This window comes from Hirundo rustica, chromosome Z, assembly GCF_015227805.2.
Source record: "Hirundo rustica isolate bHirRus1 chromosome Z, bHirRus1.pri.v3, whole genome shotgun sequence".
NCBI lineage: Eukaryota > Metazoa > Chordata > Aves > Passeriformes > Hirundinidae > Hirundo > Hirundo rustica.
In genome coordinates, this window is record NC_053488.1 from 43,217,241 (window position 1) to 43,232,185 (window position 14,945).

Sequence of the window (14,945 nt, forward strand, 5' to 3'; positions counted from 1 at the left end):
AAACTCTTGCATACTATAACAAATACTTAAATAGATATTTAAACTATCTTCCTTTAAGTGACTGTTATGAGAATGCCATCTGAAAAGATAACATGCTTTTTTTTGTTGTTTTTCTAGTGTTTCTTGCAGTAAAAGGTAGATTTTAATTTATTTATTTATTTATTTTAAGCACTCATCTATTCAGCCAAGTGCTGAAGAATGCTAAACAAGAAGATACATTAGTGTGTATCTGCTGATAATTTTACTGATTTCTCACTCCTAAATACAGAGGATGAAGTCACTGTGCAAGATAAGTCATGAATGCCCGCTTTGGCATCCTTATCTTATTCTCAGAATGTTTGGAGGCACAAGTCAAAGGAGTTTTCTCATGGCCCCTCTTATCTATATTAGACAAATTACAGGGACAGAGTACCATACTGGGAAATGAAACACTGTGCCCTAAAATGAATTATCAAATGAGGAGCTGTGAGGAGAGGAGTGACTATTCAATAAGTTTGTCTGTGACTTCCAAGAAGCCTTTCCAGTCAAAGGTGTTGTGCATGGCTTTCGATAAACAACTACAGAAAGCATCTGAAGGGTAGGGCTTGGTGGGTACAATTTGAAGGGCAAAGATCTTGTTCCTCCAGTATGTCTGCATGTGTGCCTCAGCTTCCAATAAGCATTTACCCCAAACTGAATTCTTGCCAGTGTGTCTAGAGCAATCTCAGACTTTCAATGCCGCTTCTTTACAGGTCAGCCAAATCTGCTTCCTATAACTAAGCCCTGAGAGTCCAGAGTGCACAGTCTGCATCTTTCAAACTTGACTGAGCACCAAATTCAGCTGTTCTGCCTGGGCAAACCCAGGACTAGGGGCAGAGCTATTTCTTCTGCCCCTGTTTATTCAGCTGAGCAGAAAAAACTGTGCTCAGTCTTGTCCTACATCCCAGTTTCCATTCCCAGGACTGTCAGAAGCTCTCTCTGGGCATATCTTTGGTTGAAACTACATGGCACTGCCACAGGGCATGCTTGACACCCTCGCCCTTCAGGCATTACAAATAGGGAGCTCCCCTCCTCTCCAAACCCCGGTATGTGTTGCAGTTGACAGAGTCCTGCTCAGACACTGCTTCTAATGCTTGTGGGAGGTAGATACGACTAGGGAAGATGCATTCTGGTTCCGCATGGAGCACCTCTGCATCTTTCACTTAAGGCTTGTTGATGACAAACAACATCAGGTGTCAGGGGCTAGGCATGAGTCACAGCTGACAGAGCTTATGCTGTTAGTGTGGATACTGAATTTTTAATTGTCAGTAAGAGCATCTACCTGATGTCCAGGCTCATATACAAACTGACTGGAATCAGAGACGTTTTAGATGTTCATACTTTCTAAAAATGGTGTCATACCCATGCCCCAGACAGTAAGTGATCACAGCCTCAAGAGTAGGCTACCCACCACCCCACCTCTTATGTACATCATCTGTGCCCCTGCCTGCCACACTTTCACCACACTAGATGAACAACCAAGGTCTAGGTGGAAACCTGTGATTTAGGTTTGAACTAAAATCCCATACTCAGTAACTGAGGTATCGGGCTATATGGGAAAATTAAAAGGAATTACACATAACAACATGAGAAAGTAAAAAGCAACAGAGGAACAGTGGCAACTTAGGCAGGTGTCATACACATAATTTAATTCAATTAGTTAAAGCTATTACAGTGAATTTCAAGATGGACAATTAACTAGTAAAATGTGATAGCAAAGAATAATAGTTCTGCAGTTATTTTGTACTCAATAGCTCTGCACTGGCCTTTTGACCTACACTGTGTTAAACTGCATCTGAATGTTATATTTCTGCACATTCATCAACTGTCACCACTTGCTTTTTGTAACCTTTCCCATCAAAGAGTGCAACTGGATTTCACTTTATGGGGTCATTCATAGCTCACTTCTCACTATGATATTTGGCGCATTTGATCAACAAGATCTTGAAGAGGAAGTCTGAACTTTTAGATAACATTACATAGTAGCTTAATTAATGTATCTCTTTATATCTAAAGAAAATACCTCTGCTCATCTTTGTAGGTGAAAACGAAAGAGAAAATGTATTCATTTTCTAATTTAGAGCTTTTTCTGTTTTTACTGTCGCAAGGATTGTTGGATGCATATGCTTTGATTTGATGCTGTTTGTGAGTAAGGAAAATTGGCAGTGAAGAGATGTCTCAGCAAATAACTGAGGTCAATAAAGATTTTTTATGTTCTCTACCTTTCATTTGTTTTAAAGAAAAGGGTGAAGGGAAGGTAACCCTGCCCTCATCAGATCTCATTTCTTACCTGTTTAGATATAAGCCAGTTTCATAGATTTTCTTTTTAAAGGCAAGGAAAAGCCTATGCGAAGATTCAGAATTACACATTTAAGGATCTAGTCTGACCATCTGAATTTTCATTCTCCAGCTGGCCATTCTGTTACACAAACAACAGAAGACATCAAAGGACTAACAAAGGATCAGAGTATTTTGCTCAGACAGGAACATCTCTGCTGAGATATGAGAGACTCTTGACATAGGGCAGCACATCTGCAAGTTACAGAATCACAGAATCACACAGAATGAATTATGCTGGAAAAGACGTCCAAGACCAGATCTAAGCTTTGACTGATCACCACCCTGTAAACTAGACCACAGCACTACGTGCTACACCTAGTAATTTCTTTAACACCTCTGTGATGATTCCACCATCTCCCTGGGCAGCCAATTCCAATGTTTAACTACTCTTTCTACCCTGAGTTTAGCTCAGCTGGTACTAATGCTACTACATGGTACTAATAACATCAAGACTGTGGGTTCAATCCTAGTATCCCATTCCTTTAAGAATTGGAATTGATGATTCTTGAGGGTCCTTTCCAGCTCAGAATATTCTGTGAAGAAATTTCTCCTGATGTCCAACCTAAACTTTCCCTGATGCATCTTGAGGCCATTTCTTCTCATGGTTGCCTTGCAAAGAAGCTGATCCCCACTTTGTTTCCACCTCCTTTCAGGTAGTTGTAGAGAGCAATAACGTCTCCCATGGGCCTCCTTTTCTCCAGACTAAAGTCACCCTAAAGGTGGGGCAGAGAAGTGATTGAGGGCAGCCCTGGGGAGAAGGACTTGGGGGTGCTGGTGGATGAGAGGCTGGACATGATGCAGTCATGGGCACTCCCAGCCCAGAAAGCCAAACGTGTCCTGGGCTGTATCCAAAGCAGCGTGGGCAGCAGGGGAGGGAGGGGATTCTGCCCCTCTGCTCTGCTCTGGTGAGACCCCACCTGGAACCCTGCATCCAGCTCTGGGGTTCCAGCACAGCAACATGGAACTCTTGGAATGAGTCCAAGGGAGGGCCATGAAGTTGATCAGAGGACAGGACCACCTCCCCTACAAAGGGGATGAGGAAGTTGGGGCTGTTCATCATGGAGAAGGTTGTATGGAGACCCCATAGGAACCTCCCAGTATATGAAGGGGAATACTGGAGAAGGGATCATTTTTTGGGAGCTGTACTGGTAGGACAGAGTTCTACAGAGGTTCAGACTGAAAGAAGGGACATTTAGGTTATATATATGGAAGAAACTATTTACTGTGAGGGTGGTGAAGCACTGGAACAAGTTGCCCAGTCCAAGGCCAGGCTGGATGGAACTTTCAACGAACTGGTAGAATAGAAGGTGTCCCTGCCCATGGCAGGGGGGATGGAACTAGATGGTCTCAAAGGTCCTTCCCAAACCCAACCATTCCATGGTTTTATGATCTGCCTTCTTTGTGAATTACATTTCTTCATGCTGCAGAATTACTCAATGAAATGAATAATTCTGACAGCACCTGGGCTAGGGAAAGATTTTGCTCTTTTTTCCTTTTAACAGACATCTCTTCTGTGATCTTCTTAAGCACTTGATTTTTAACTTTTCTGGGCATGTCTACAAAAAATCAGTACGCAACAAAAAGTTGCTGATCAGGTGATGTTCAGCTGTTAAAAAATCACTTTGGCATTGTATGGAGCCATTCACTAGAAAAACCAACATCATCATTCAAATCTCTCTTTAATGTCATCTGGCTGGACTGGCAAGATAGCAAAACAAGGCTCTGCTTCAGCAGTTTTATTCTGCTGGAGGAGAGGGGCCCGTATGCAGGCAGAAAAAAACCCCAAGGAACTAAGGTTAGTGGGGATGAAAAGCAGCTACATTACAAGAAATTACCATTTTTATTTGTAACTGAGCCTGGCTTGAGATTATTTTTGGTAGCATCTGGAAGACTGACTTGGCAGCATCTGGAAAACAGTGCTGAGTGAATGGAGAGACAGGATCTGTGATTTTTGATTTTCTCCCCTTTCTTCTGGCTTGAATTATTAACAACTATAATTTTTTCTGTCACTTATGTAAATTTCTAACCTTCCATCTGAAGCCATCCTATTAAGTAAGATTTCCAGGCATTCTTGGACAAGGTGTGTGCTCAAGAATAGTAAATCTGACACTGCAGGCTTCCTGGCACACAGGCTTCAGTTGAACATGCGTGCACAATCTGTCCAATTTGGCCAGAAAACATAGGATTTACTGAGCTGAGTGTTATGCAGCCACAGTGCATATGGGCTGTGAATATGTCTAGGATTACCAGTCACACAGCAGCCAGCCAGAGCTGCTGTGAATGCACAATAAGATTTCAGTTGCTGGACTTACAGACACACAGAAATCCCAGGAGAGAATCCTGAAAAATCTGCCCTGATAAAATTCTGATCTGATAAAAAGAAAGCATTGCCAAGAAAACTTGGCTTTCAGCCCTGGTTAAAGGAGAACAAAAAGAAAAGGAAAAAAAAAAAGATGGTCATGCCTCCCAGTGTTTCTGAGAGGCTCCTGAGCTGGGGTGTTCCCTGATGTGTTATCAGCTATCCCCTACAAACTGTTTTACTGCTTTGGACTGCCCTTCTCAGCTCCAGTAGGATGTGAATTATGCAGATTTTAGCACAGGGCTGGGGAGGGAGCTGTCCCAGACAATTGAAGCTCACCATAGCCTGAGTGTTTGTCTTTTTTTTTTTTTAATGCACACTAGAGTGAGTCTCTCGGGAGTCTAACAGTGGAGATAAGCATGAAAAGAAAAACATCTTCTATCTGTAACTCTATTGGTCACTCCTGGTGGATATGGTATTTTTAAAAACATGAAACCCAAACATGTAGTGCTACTGCAAGAATGACATTGAGGTGCAGGAGTGTGTCCGGGGAGGGGCAATGGAGCTGCTGAAAGGTCTGGAGGACAAGTCCTATGAGGAGCAGATGAGGGGGGGTGTTCAGCCTGAAGAAAAGGAGACTCGGGAAACCTTATCACTGTACAACTGCCTAAAATGAGGCTGTATCCAGATGGGCATCTGTCTCTTCTCCCAGGTAACAAATGATAGGACAAAAAGAAACAGCCTCAAGTTGTGCCAAAGGAGGTTTGGATTGGATATTAGGAGAATTTTTTTTCACCAGAAGGGTTGCCAAGCACTGGAATGGGCTGCCCAAGGACATGGTCACACAGAATCACAGAATCACAGAATGTCTAGGTGGGAAGAGACCTTCAAGATCAAGTCTAACCCATGTCCTAACACCTCAACTAGATCATGACATCGAGTGCCACATCCAATCTTTTTTTAAACAGGTCAGGGGATGCTGACTCCACCACCTCCCCAGGCAGACTATTCCAGTACCTTATTACTCTTTCCATGAAAAACTTTTTCCTAATGTCCAGCCTGTATTTCTCTTGATGCAGCCTGATTCTGTGTCCTCTCATTCTGTCAGTTGCTGCCTGGAGAAAGAGACCAACTCCCAGCTGTCTACAGCCACCCTTCAGGAAGTTGTAGAGAGTGATAAGGTCACCTCTGAGCCTCCTTTTCTCCAGGCTAAACAAACCCAGCTCCCTCAGCCGTCCCTCACAGGTCTTGTGCTCCAAGCCCCTCACCAGCCTGTTGCTCTCCTCTGGACATGCTCAAGTGTCTCAACGTCCTTCCTGAACTGAGGGGCCCAGAACTGGACACAGCACTCAAGGTGTGGCCTCACCAGTGCCGAGTACAGGGGCAGAATGACCTCCCTGCTCCTGCTGGCCACACCATTCCTGATCCAGGCCAGGATGCCATTGGCCCTCTTGGCCACCTGGGCACACTGCTGGCTCATGTTCAGCTGCTGTCACCAGTGCCCCCAGGTCCCTTTCTGCCTGGGCACTGTCCAGCCACAGCATCCTCAGCCTATAACACTGCAGGGGGTTATTGTGGCCAAAGTGCAGGACTCACCACTTGGACTTATTAAACTTCATCTTGTTAGACTCTGCCCATCCATTCAGCCGTTCCAGATCTCTCTGCAGAGCCATCGAGTCACCATCCCTGGAAGTATTTAAAAAATGTGTGGAGGTGCCACTTAGGGACATGATTTAGTGATGAATGTGACAGTGTTGCATAAATGGTTCAACTTGATGATCTTAAAGGTCTTCTCCAAGCTAAATGGTTTTATGCGCGACTATTGAGGGATCACATGGCTAGACGTATGCTGTATAGGAATCTAAACAGTAAATAGATCATTTATATAGAGAAAAAAAGTCTTGAACTTTCTAAATATTTCCATCTAAGTATTGCAATGAAAGCAAACCTGCTGGGGAAAATAGCACTGTGTTTTGAGGTACAAAAACTCGAACGCCCAAAATTTGTGCAAGAGGAGCTTTTGCCCTTTTTAGTGCAAAGTCTGAAAAGATCACAGAAACGAGGGCTCTGTGCTCATCTGCACAACATTCTGTAATAATTAGGCCTATGCAAACAATTAAGTGCTCTCCATTCTACAGCATTTCACTTATATGGAGAATTCTCTTCTTTTTTTAACTAAACAGTGGAACTTAATTGAGAAGACTGCTGCTTCTATTACTACAGCTTTTTTTATTAACCAAGACTTGTAATATGCAGGGATTTTTTTTATTTGGTTGGTTTGGTTTTGGTTTGTTTTTCTTTGTTTTGTTTGGGTGGGGGTTTTTTTGTGTGTGTTTGTTTGTTTTGGTTTTGTTTTTGTTCATTTGTGGGGTTTTGTTTTTTGTTTGGTTTTGGAGTTTTGTTTGTTTGTTTGTTTGTGGTTTGTTTGTTTGTTTGTTTGTTTTTTAAGCAGAAGCTATGAAAAGCCTTCACTGCTTGCTCAGTAAGTGAAATATCCCTGTTGCCTACAGATTGTGGATGTTTGGTCTTTGCTGGTGTCAATTCTGTGGCAAAAGTGTCACAGAATAAAGGTTATGTACAGAGGAAGCGATCTGGTTTATGAGGCATGGGGATCAACAGTATCTGTGTCAAGTTCAGTGGAAAGAAATGATATGAGGATAAGGTAGGTGACATGTTAATCTTCTGGAAACACAAAATCAGCTTGAATTTAACCAGAGGACCCTCTGGTACACTCTCCTAAAACTTGTGTTCCATAGAAAGATTTTGATTTAGTTTTTATTTTGTGAGATGCTGCACCTGGAGAAAGAAGCTTGCTAGGTGATTACAATAGGTCTGCAAGGGAAGAGATGCTGTTGTTTTCTCTGCAAAATGACAAAACTTATGCTTGTTATCAGCTATACAGGTGTGTAATCCTTTTGCACTTTTATCTGTTAAATTTTGCCAGGTTTCTTGCCTTTATTGGGATTGAATATACTATTATGTCCTCCTTACTCTGTCTCTCACTTTTGGTACTAGGGGGCTGGTTTAGAACCATACAATCATCAAGGTTGGAAGGGGCTTCTAAGATCATCTACTACAGCAGCGCTGCCGCTGTAACTCTAAACCACCAGACCACATTACCCAGCACCAGATCTAGATGCCTCCTAAGGACCCAGGGATAGTGACTACACCACCTCCCTGGGCAACTTATTGCAACGCTTGAATACTCTAACAGTGATTTTTTTTTTCCCCCCCTAATATTTAATCTTATTCTCTTGTCTCAGCTGAAGGCCATTTCCTCTGGTCCTATCATTGCAGGGACAGTAGAAGAGACCAACCCCACACCTCACTACAACCTCCTTTCAAGGAGTTGTAGAGAGCAGTGAGGTCTCCCTTGAGCCTGTTTTTCTTGTGATTAAACAAACCCAACTCCCTCAGCCATTCCTCATAAGACATGTTTTCTAGTCTTCTCATGAGCCTTCTTGACTTTCACTGGACAAGCTCCAGCACCTCAATGTCCTGGAGGTGTGACGGGGCCAAAACTGGAATCGAAGTGCAGCCTCAGCAATGCCAGGTACAGGGGAATGATCACTGCCCTTGTGCTGCTGGCCACACTATTCATGGTTCAGGCCAAGATGCCATTGGCCTTCTTGGCCACCTGGGCACACGTTGGTTCACACTGAGTTGCTCTCAACAAGCACCTCCAAGTCTCTTTTTGCCAAGCAGCTCTCAAGCCACTCTTCCCCCAGCCTGTAGCCCTGCATGGGTTTGCTGAGACTAAAATGCAGAACCCAGCCTTATCGAGCCTTAAACTGTTGTCCTTGGCCCATTGATCAAGTCTGTCCAGAGCCTTCCTACCCTCCATGGTTCAACTAACACACTTGTGTAGGACCCATCAAGGTCTGCTTTTTTGGTTGGTTGGTTGGTGGCTTTTTTATTATTATTTTTAAATTTTATTTTTATTTTTTATTTTTTTATTTTTTTTATTTCCCTGTGCCTCCCTTGTAAGCGTTCCGGACAGGGGAACAGGAGGGGGCCGCGCTTGGGGGCCGCGGCTGCTCCGGGAGCCAGCAGCGATCCGCCAGGTGACCACGAGAGGTCAGCGCAGGCTTTGCTGCGAGCGGAGCGCGGCGCCGGGCGGCAGCGGCACCTCGGGCCGTCCTCAAGGGAAGAGATCTGCATCGAGCCTCGCCGCGCCGCGGGGAGCACGGGGAAGTGGCACCGACCCAAACCAGCGCTGTCTGCAACGACGGCAGAACCCACTCACTACTCACTCACGCCAAATGCTGCTGCCGTGTGATACTCACCGCCGTCCCTCCTCTCCCCCTTGACCTACAGGTTGATTTCGAGCGCTCAAGAGTGGATCCGCCAGAGGTCTGTGCCCACCAGTTAAATGTATCAGAGGGAGGAAAATAAGAAAGCAAGCAGTGGAGACCGACCTTCACTGAAGTTCAGTTTGCTTATTAGGCATCAAAGGTACCACATCTGCAGAGCTGATACCTTCAGACCAGGGATGGGACCTTGGGCTTGCACAGCTCTCCTTTCTACACCTCCTCTTCTGCGTTAGAGGCCTGGTGTTGATACTATGGTTTGAAATAAACCAGATTGAGTATCTGGTAGTTAAAGCTTCATGGTCTTCAGCACCATGTGTGCTAGGAGACTTGGGAATAAAGGGGCAAACTGAAAAATGTAATGTCAAGAACGCCGAATTCCAGGGTGCTGCATCATTAAGCTGAAACTGGAAACTTGCATGTCAAAGGATTAATGTGTTAATATGGTTCCATAGATCATAGTTTATTATCTAGACAGTTAGATATATTTTACTATTACATATGTACTGTTTTCCATGCTGAGTTACTTTGACTTACTAATTTGGATCCATTTTAAGTAACTTTCACTTCTACTGTAATGAGAAAGTCATCAAAGTAATAGCTGATATCTCAAAGCTGTGAGTCAGTTCTGGATTTCCCATTTATTTCATCAGAAATAGGCCCTTCTAAGAGACATACTATTTAATGTGTCTTACCATTCAAGCTACTCTTCTGCATTAATCCCCACCTATATACTTAGAGAAAAAAAAAAAAAAAAAAAAAAAAAAAAAAAAAAAAAAAAAGGGGGGGGCTTTTATCTTTTGAGACTGGGTAGTGTATGCTATGTACACAGTGCTAATTCCAGGGAGTGGAGACAATTGCACTTGCCTGAATACAGGTCAGGACATAATTTTCTGGAAACTTCTCACATCTTTTTTTAAAGAGAGGAAACTAGGAATTTATGCCCTTCTCAAGCAAATCCAGACTGACAGGTCACTGATTGGGTTTCCAAGTCAAGAGTCCCTTTGTATGTTAGTAGAGTAAAAAAAGATTGTTAGGTTTTAGAATTGCTGTTTACAATAAGGAGTTTTCTCCCCAGGACTCACAGCTCTGTAGACATCAGACAAATATTCTTAGAGAGGCGGGATGTATCTGGCAGATATCATGCCTATGCTGTCACGAGTTTAAAATGGAAACTCACTAAGTGATTATTGCCAGGTCGAATGCTGTCAACCTGTAGTGTCACCAGGGCACTAACTAGAAGCAACTGGAAGTAGAAACACAACATCTCATTAAAGTTGCTCAGTTTGAGAGGCATTTTGGAAATTCTGGTGCTCAGAGAGACTGAAACTACTGAGCAGAGTATAGCATATACAGTCACAGATAAGAAGTGCTTCATCCGGGACTCCCAGTGAAGTACTGGAAAGGACATCCCCGGGTTTCAACACATTCAAATGGGGACAATGCAGCTGCAGGATAGGGAACAGCAAGGGTGACAAGTCAGAGAGGTCTGTGCATCCTCTGGAATCGGTCCGGACAGGTCGCAGTAGCACAGGTTACCCCAAGGTGGCTCTCCACAACCTCTGTGAAACCGCGTGGGGCTGCTCTTGAAGCGGTGACTCGGTGGAGACAGGTGCTGTGAGCTTAAGCCTAAGCGTGTCAGATGCTGACGGGATGTGAAAAGTGATTTGCCTTTTAATATTTACACTGTGCTCATTCACAGCAGAAAAATTTAGTTTATTATTGCTTGGTTTGCTGACAAACAGGTTCAAATCTGAGTTCAGCAATCATGCTCGTTTCAGTCTGAATTAATTATATAGGATACATTGTCCAAATTACAGCTACTTTTAAAAAAACCCGACTGGAAAAAAAAAAAAAAAAAAAGAAAGAAAGAAAGAAAGAAAGAAATATTTTCACTCTCCGCCCCCCGCCCCGTCCCCAGGATCCTAGGCCGGTACAACCTGCAGAAAGATTACCAGTGACCTCAGAACAGGTCTGCATCGGGGCTTGCAGTCCTGCAAGGATGAAATCTAGACAGCCTTCTGGACAGGGACCCTGCTCCGCTGCCAGAGTGTTCTCCGGGGAAAGGGTTTTTCTTACGTCTGATCTGAGCCTCTTGATTCACCTTAGGCTCATTGCCTCCTGCCTTCCTGCTAGGCATTGCTGTGAAGACCGTGGTGTTTTCTTCTCGATGATCACTCCACAGGTTTTGGGGACTGCAGTTTGCAGCCCAAACTTTGCCTTCCCCAGGCTGAATGGGCGCTGGTCCCTCAGCCTGCAGAGCAGGACAGCACTGCAGCTTTGGACACCTCGGTGCCCTCATCTGCTCTTGCTCTAGTTTATGGGTGTGTGTCCCCTGCTGGGGCTGCCCAAACCGGGCAAGCTACATTGCTGTTGTCCCGTGAGTGCTGAGCAGAGGGGGATTATCACCTCCCCCGGCCGGCTGGCCATGCTCCTGTTCATACACACCAGGGCACAGGGGGGCTTTGCTGCAGCCGGAGCCACTGCTGAGCATCACCAGGAGACTGCCCACTGCAGTCCCCGAACTCTCCAATATGGAGTATTGGGGATTGCAGCTCTCTAAAGAGCTGTCCTCAGCGCTGCTGCTTACAAACGCTCTCCCTTCGCGGCTATTCAAATTTGCAGGAACCATATTAATAAAACCGTTTCTTTCCTTTTTTAGTTTTTCTTCTCTCCCCAAATTTCCCCTGCACTGTTCAGATTTTCAGTTCCAAGTCTTGGACACAAATCGCCCTGCTACACGCCAGTGCCTACTGGACAGCGGTGCGCAGACAGCGGTCGCGCGTGCAGGCACCGCTGGCACCGCTGGCTCGGGCCGGCGCGTGCCAGTGGCCCCCTCCCCCACCCCCGCCCCACGTGGTCTCCCGGCACGAGCCGCTCTTGGCCGCTCCCCCCCTCCTCCGCCGCCCCGAGCTTCCTCTCCGGCGCGCGCCGATTAGCATAATAAAGCCGCCCTTTCTCTGCGTCGGCCAATGGGAGGCCGGGAGGCGCCCGCGAGGGCTATAAGTAGCGCACGCCTGCCGGCTGCCGCCTCAGAGCGTTCGCGGGGTGTGCTGAGGGAGGGCTGGGAGGGCTGTCGTCGACCGGCTGTGCGGAGTGACTGCTATGACTCTGGAGGAGGTCCACGGACAGCAGCCCATGCCTGCGGGCAACGACTGGTACGTGCGGGTGGGCACTGGGGAGCCGAGGAAAGCGGGTAGCGGGCGGTTTCGGGGTGGCGGTGGTGGCGACGGCACGGTGCTGACCCTGTGTCCTCTCCCGGCCTGCAGGATGCAGGGCGCCGGCACGGCCCTCCACGAGCTGCTGGTGTCGGCGCAGCGCCGAGGCTGCCTCACCGCCGGCGTCTACGAGTCGGCCAAGCTGATGAATGTGTAAGTAGGGCGGCGGGGGCAGGCGGAGTGTGTAAGTCAGCCCGGCGGGACTGCGGGGCTGCCGGCGCCGACCGCGGGACTCATCGGGCTGCTCCCCTCTTGCAGCGACCCCGACAACGTCGCGTTCTGCGTGCTGGCCGCGGACCGGGAGGACGAGGGGGACATCGCCCTGCAGATCCACTTCACTCTGATCCAAGCCTTTTGCTGTGAGAACGACATTGACATCGTACGGGTGAACGACGTGGCCAAGCTGGCGGCTATCGTGGGGCCCAGCGAGGACTCCGGGGAGCCGCGGGATCTCCACTGCATCCTCATCACGGTGGGTGTCCCGCGGGCGGCGAACGCTGTCCCCCGGCGCTGCCGGCTCTGCCCCGCACCGCCAGAGCCTCCTGGGGGCGGCCCCTTCTCCCGCTGCGGGTGGTCGAGTTCTCTGCTGGGCACAGAGAGAGTGCTTGGCACACAGCAAGTCAGCCGAGTAGGAGGAGGAGGAGGCAGAACTTCTCGTAACTGGATTTCCTCCGCTGTCCACAAGGGCAAGCATCTCTGCTTCCTGTCTTGTCTGTGTCAGAACAGAAACTGTCTGGAAGTGCCTAAGCTAATGCTTCTGTAAATATTATGATGACCTCAGCTGGTGGGCAGCGCTCATGGTGTGCAACTTTTTTCTCTCTTGTAGAACCCGAATGAAGAAGGCTGGAAGGACCCAGCTCTGGAGAAGCTGAACTTGTTTTGCGAGGAGAGCCGAAATGTCAATGACTGGGTGCCAACTATCACCCTGCCTGAGTGATGGTCACCTGGTGCACTGTGGAGGCTGAAACCTTTGTTGCATTCTCAACGTGCTGTGCATACACCAAAATGTGCAACAAGCTGCTGATTCCATGGATTAGCCTGGTCAAGGGACTGGATTAAAGTCACTCAGACTGGCATGCAGTGGGCTCTTACAGAGGAGAAAGAGGAAAACAGCTCATCTCACCAGTGAGCCTCAGTAGGCTGCAACCGTGGAGAGGCTGACATACCATGGAACTGAAAGAAGTATTGCAAGTTTGGCTATGTGGAGCTGTTTCAGAAGGGAGAGAGAAAGCTGAGGGAAGTGGGCCAAAATTTTCCAGAAGGACTGGATAGAGTACTGTAACTAGGAACTGTTGGTGCTGTCTGCAAAACACAGGAGAAAGTATCAATATTTATGGAGTATTGGGGATTGGTTACTAAGACAAATACAGATATTCCAAAGCAGACAGACTTCAACAGGCCTCTTGGGTCACTCTGCAGATCTGTTTTAATACTGCAATAACTTTTATTGAAATATTTGCTGCTATTGAAGCTTTCATAATAAATTTTTGACAAATAATTTCTGGGAGTGTCTTGCTTGCTCAGGGTATGGGGAAGCATGTCACTGAAATACGACTGATGTTTTGCTTGTGTGCTGTAGTCAAATATCTGCTCCATGGTAATGGAGTTATTGCTCAAATACTTTCCTGGGCTGGCTGAATGAAGTGTGCTGTGCTGTCCAAGTTGATAATTCAACCTTTTACCTTCTTGCAACAGCTGCTTATCACAACAGCTTGCAAGACTAAGGAGTCGCATGCCTAATGAGCTCACTTATTATAATAGGAGGTCTTTGTAGTCTGGTGGAGGAACACAACGCATGTTAGAAACATGGATTTTTGGAATACAGACCTCCAGTAAATTGCATCATTGATTCTTGAATATGGCTTAGATGCATTCAGAGCTGACGTGTTTCTGCTTGATAGAAGCAGCTTAAACATGATGGGGGGGCTGCAAAACTCCTTAGATGTCAAACACATCTAATATTTGCTTTGATTAAAATGACATCATTAAAACTAGCAAATGATGAATAAACATCACATCTGCCACAAGCTGCTCTCTGATTGCCATATGCTGTAACAATAGGAGCTGTCAGTCCAGAAGCCAATTTTGCGAAACCTAATTGCATGACAACGCCAAATTAAGTCCAAAACAATTTAAGGACGGTGTGGCCTTTTTTTAGAGATCCTGTAATGAAAAGCTAATATGGGTGGGTTGGTTTGGCCCTATGTTAAAAGGGAAAATGTCACCCCATTTTTTGTGCACGAACTATGCATGTGCACGAGGACCTGGCATTAAAATGGCACAGTAATAATCCCCTCTCCAGAGAGCAAGAAAGTTAAACTACTCCCTTCCTTTATAGGCACTAAAACCACTCAGTTATCACAATTGCATTTCCTCTGGGCTGACTTGCAGTGACTGACAGTAGCACTTGCTGAAAAGTGGTCAGTTCCACTTGAGCGAGGAGGCTGGTTGTGCTCAGTTTCATTGTTCCTGATAAGGGAAGTACAAATTCAGCTCCAGCATTCCTGAAATATGCTTCCATGTACAGGATTTATCTAGCAGTGTTCGGCCTTTGTTACTGTGTCATGAGAGGCTGTAGGCTGGCAGCATAACAAGAGCTTAGACCGAAGTAAACACTACAAGGCTCTCAGACTCTGGAAGTATTAGTTTTTGCACTTAGGATACAGAAGTTTCTGCACAGCCTGCTTTTCTACTTAAACTGCACTCAGCAACTGGTGTCTGTCTAGGACTTTGAGAAAAGTCACATGGAGAAGCAGGATA

General features: G+C 46.1%; 1 protein-coding gene across 1 annotated transcript; it reads left to right on the forward strand.

The window, feature by feature from the left end:
* The first annotated feature begins 12,001 nt into the window (after positions 1–12,001).
* Positions 12,002–13,683, forward strand: GADD45G (growth arrest and DNA damage inducible gamma). Its single transcript, XM_040090129.1, has 4 exons — positions 12,002–12,125; positions 12,237–12,338; positions 12,444–12,657; positions 13,012–13,683. Exons 1-4 carry the CDS (start codon positions 12,073–12,075, stop codon positions 13,120–13,122), a joined length of 480 nt encoding a protein of 159 aa, XP_039946063.1. The 5' UTR covers positions 12,002–12,072; the 3' UTR covers positions 13,123–13,683.
* Positions 13,684–14,945: the final 1,262 nt, after the last annotated feature.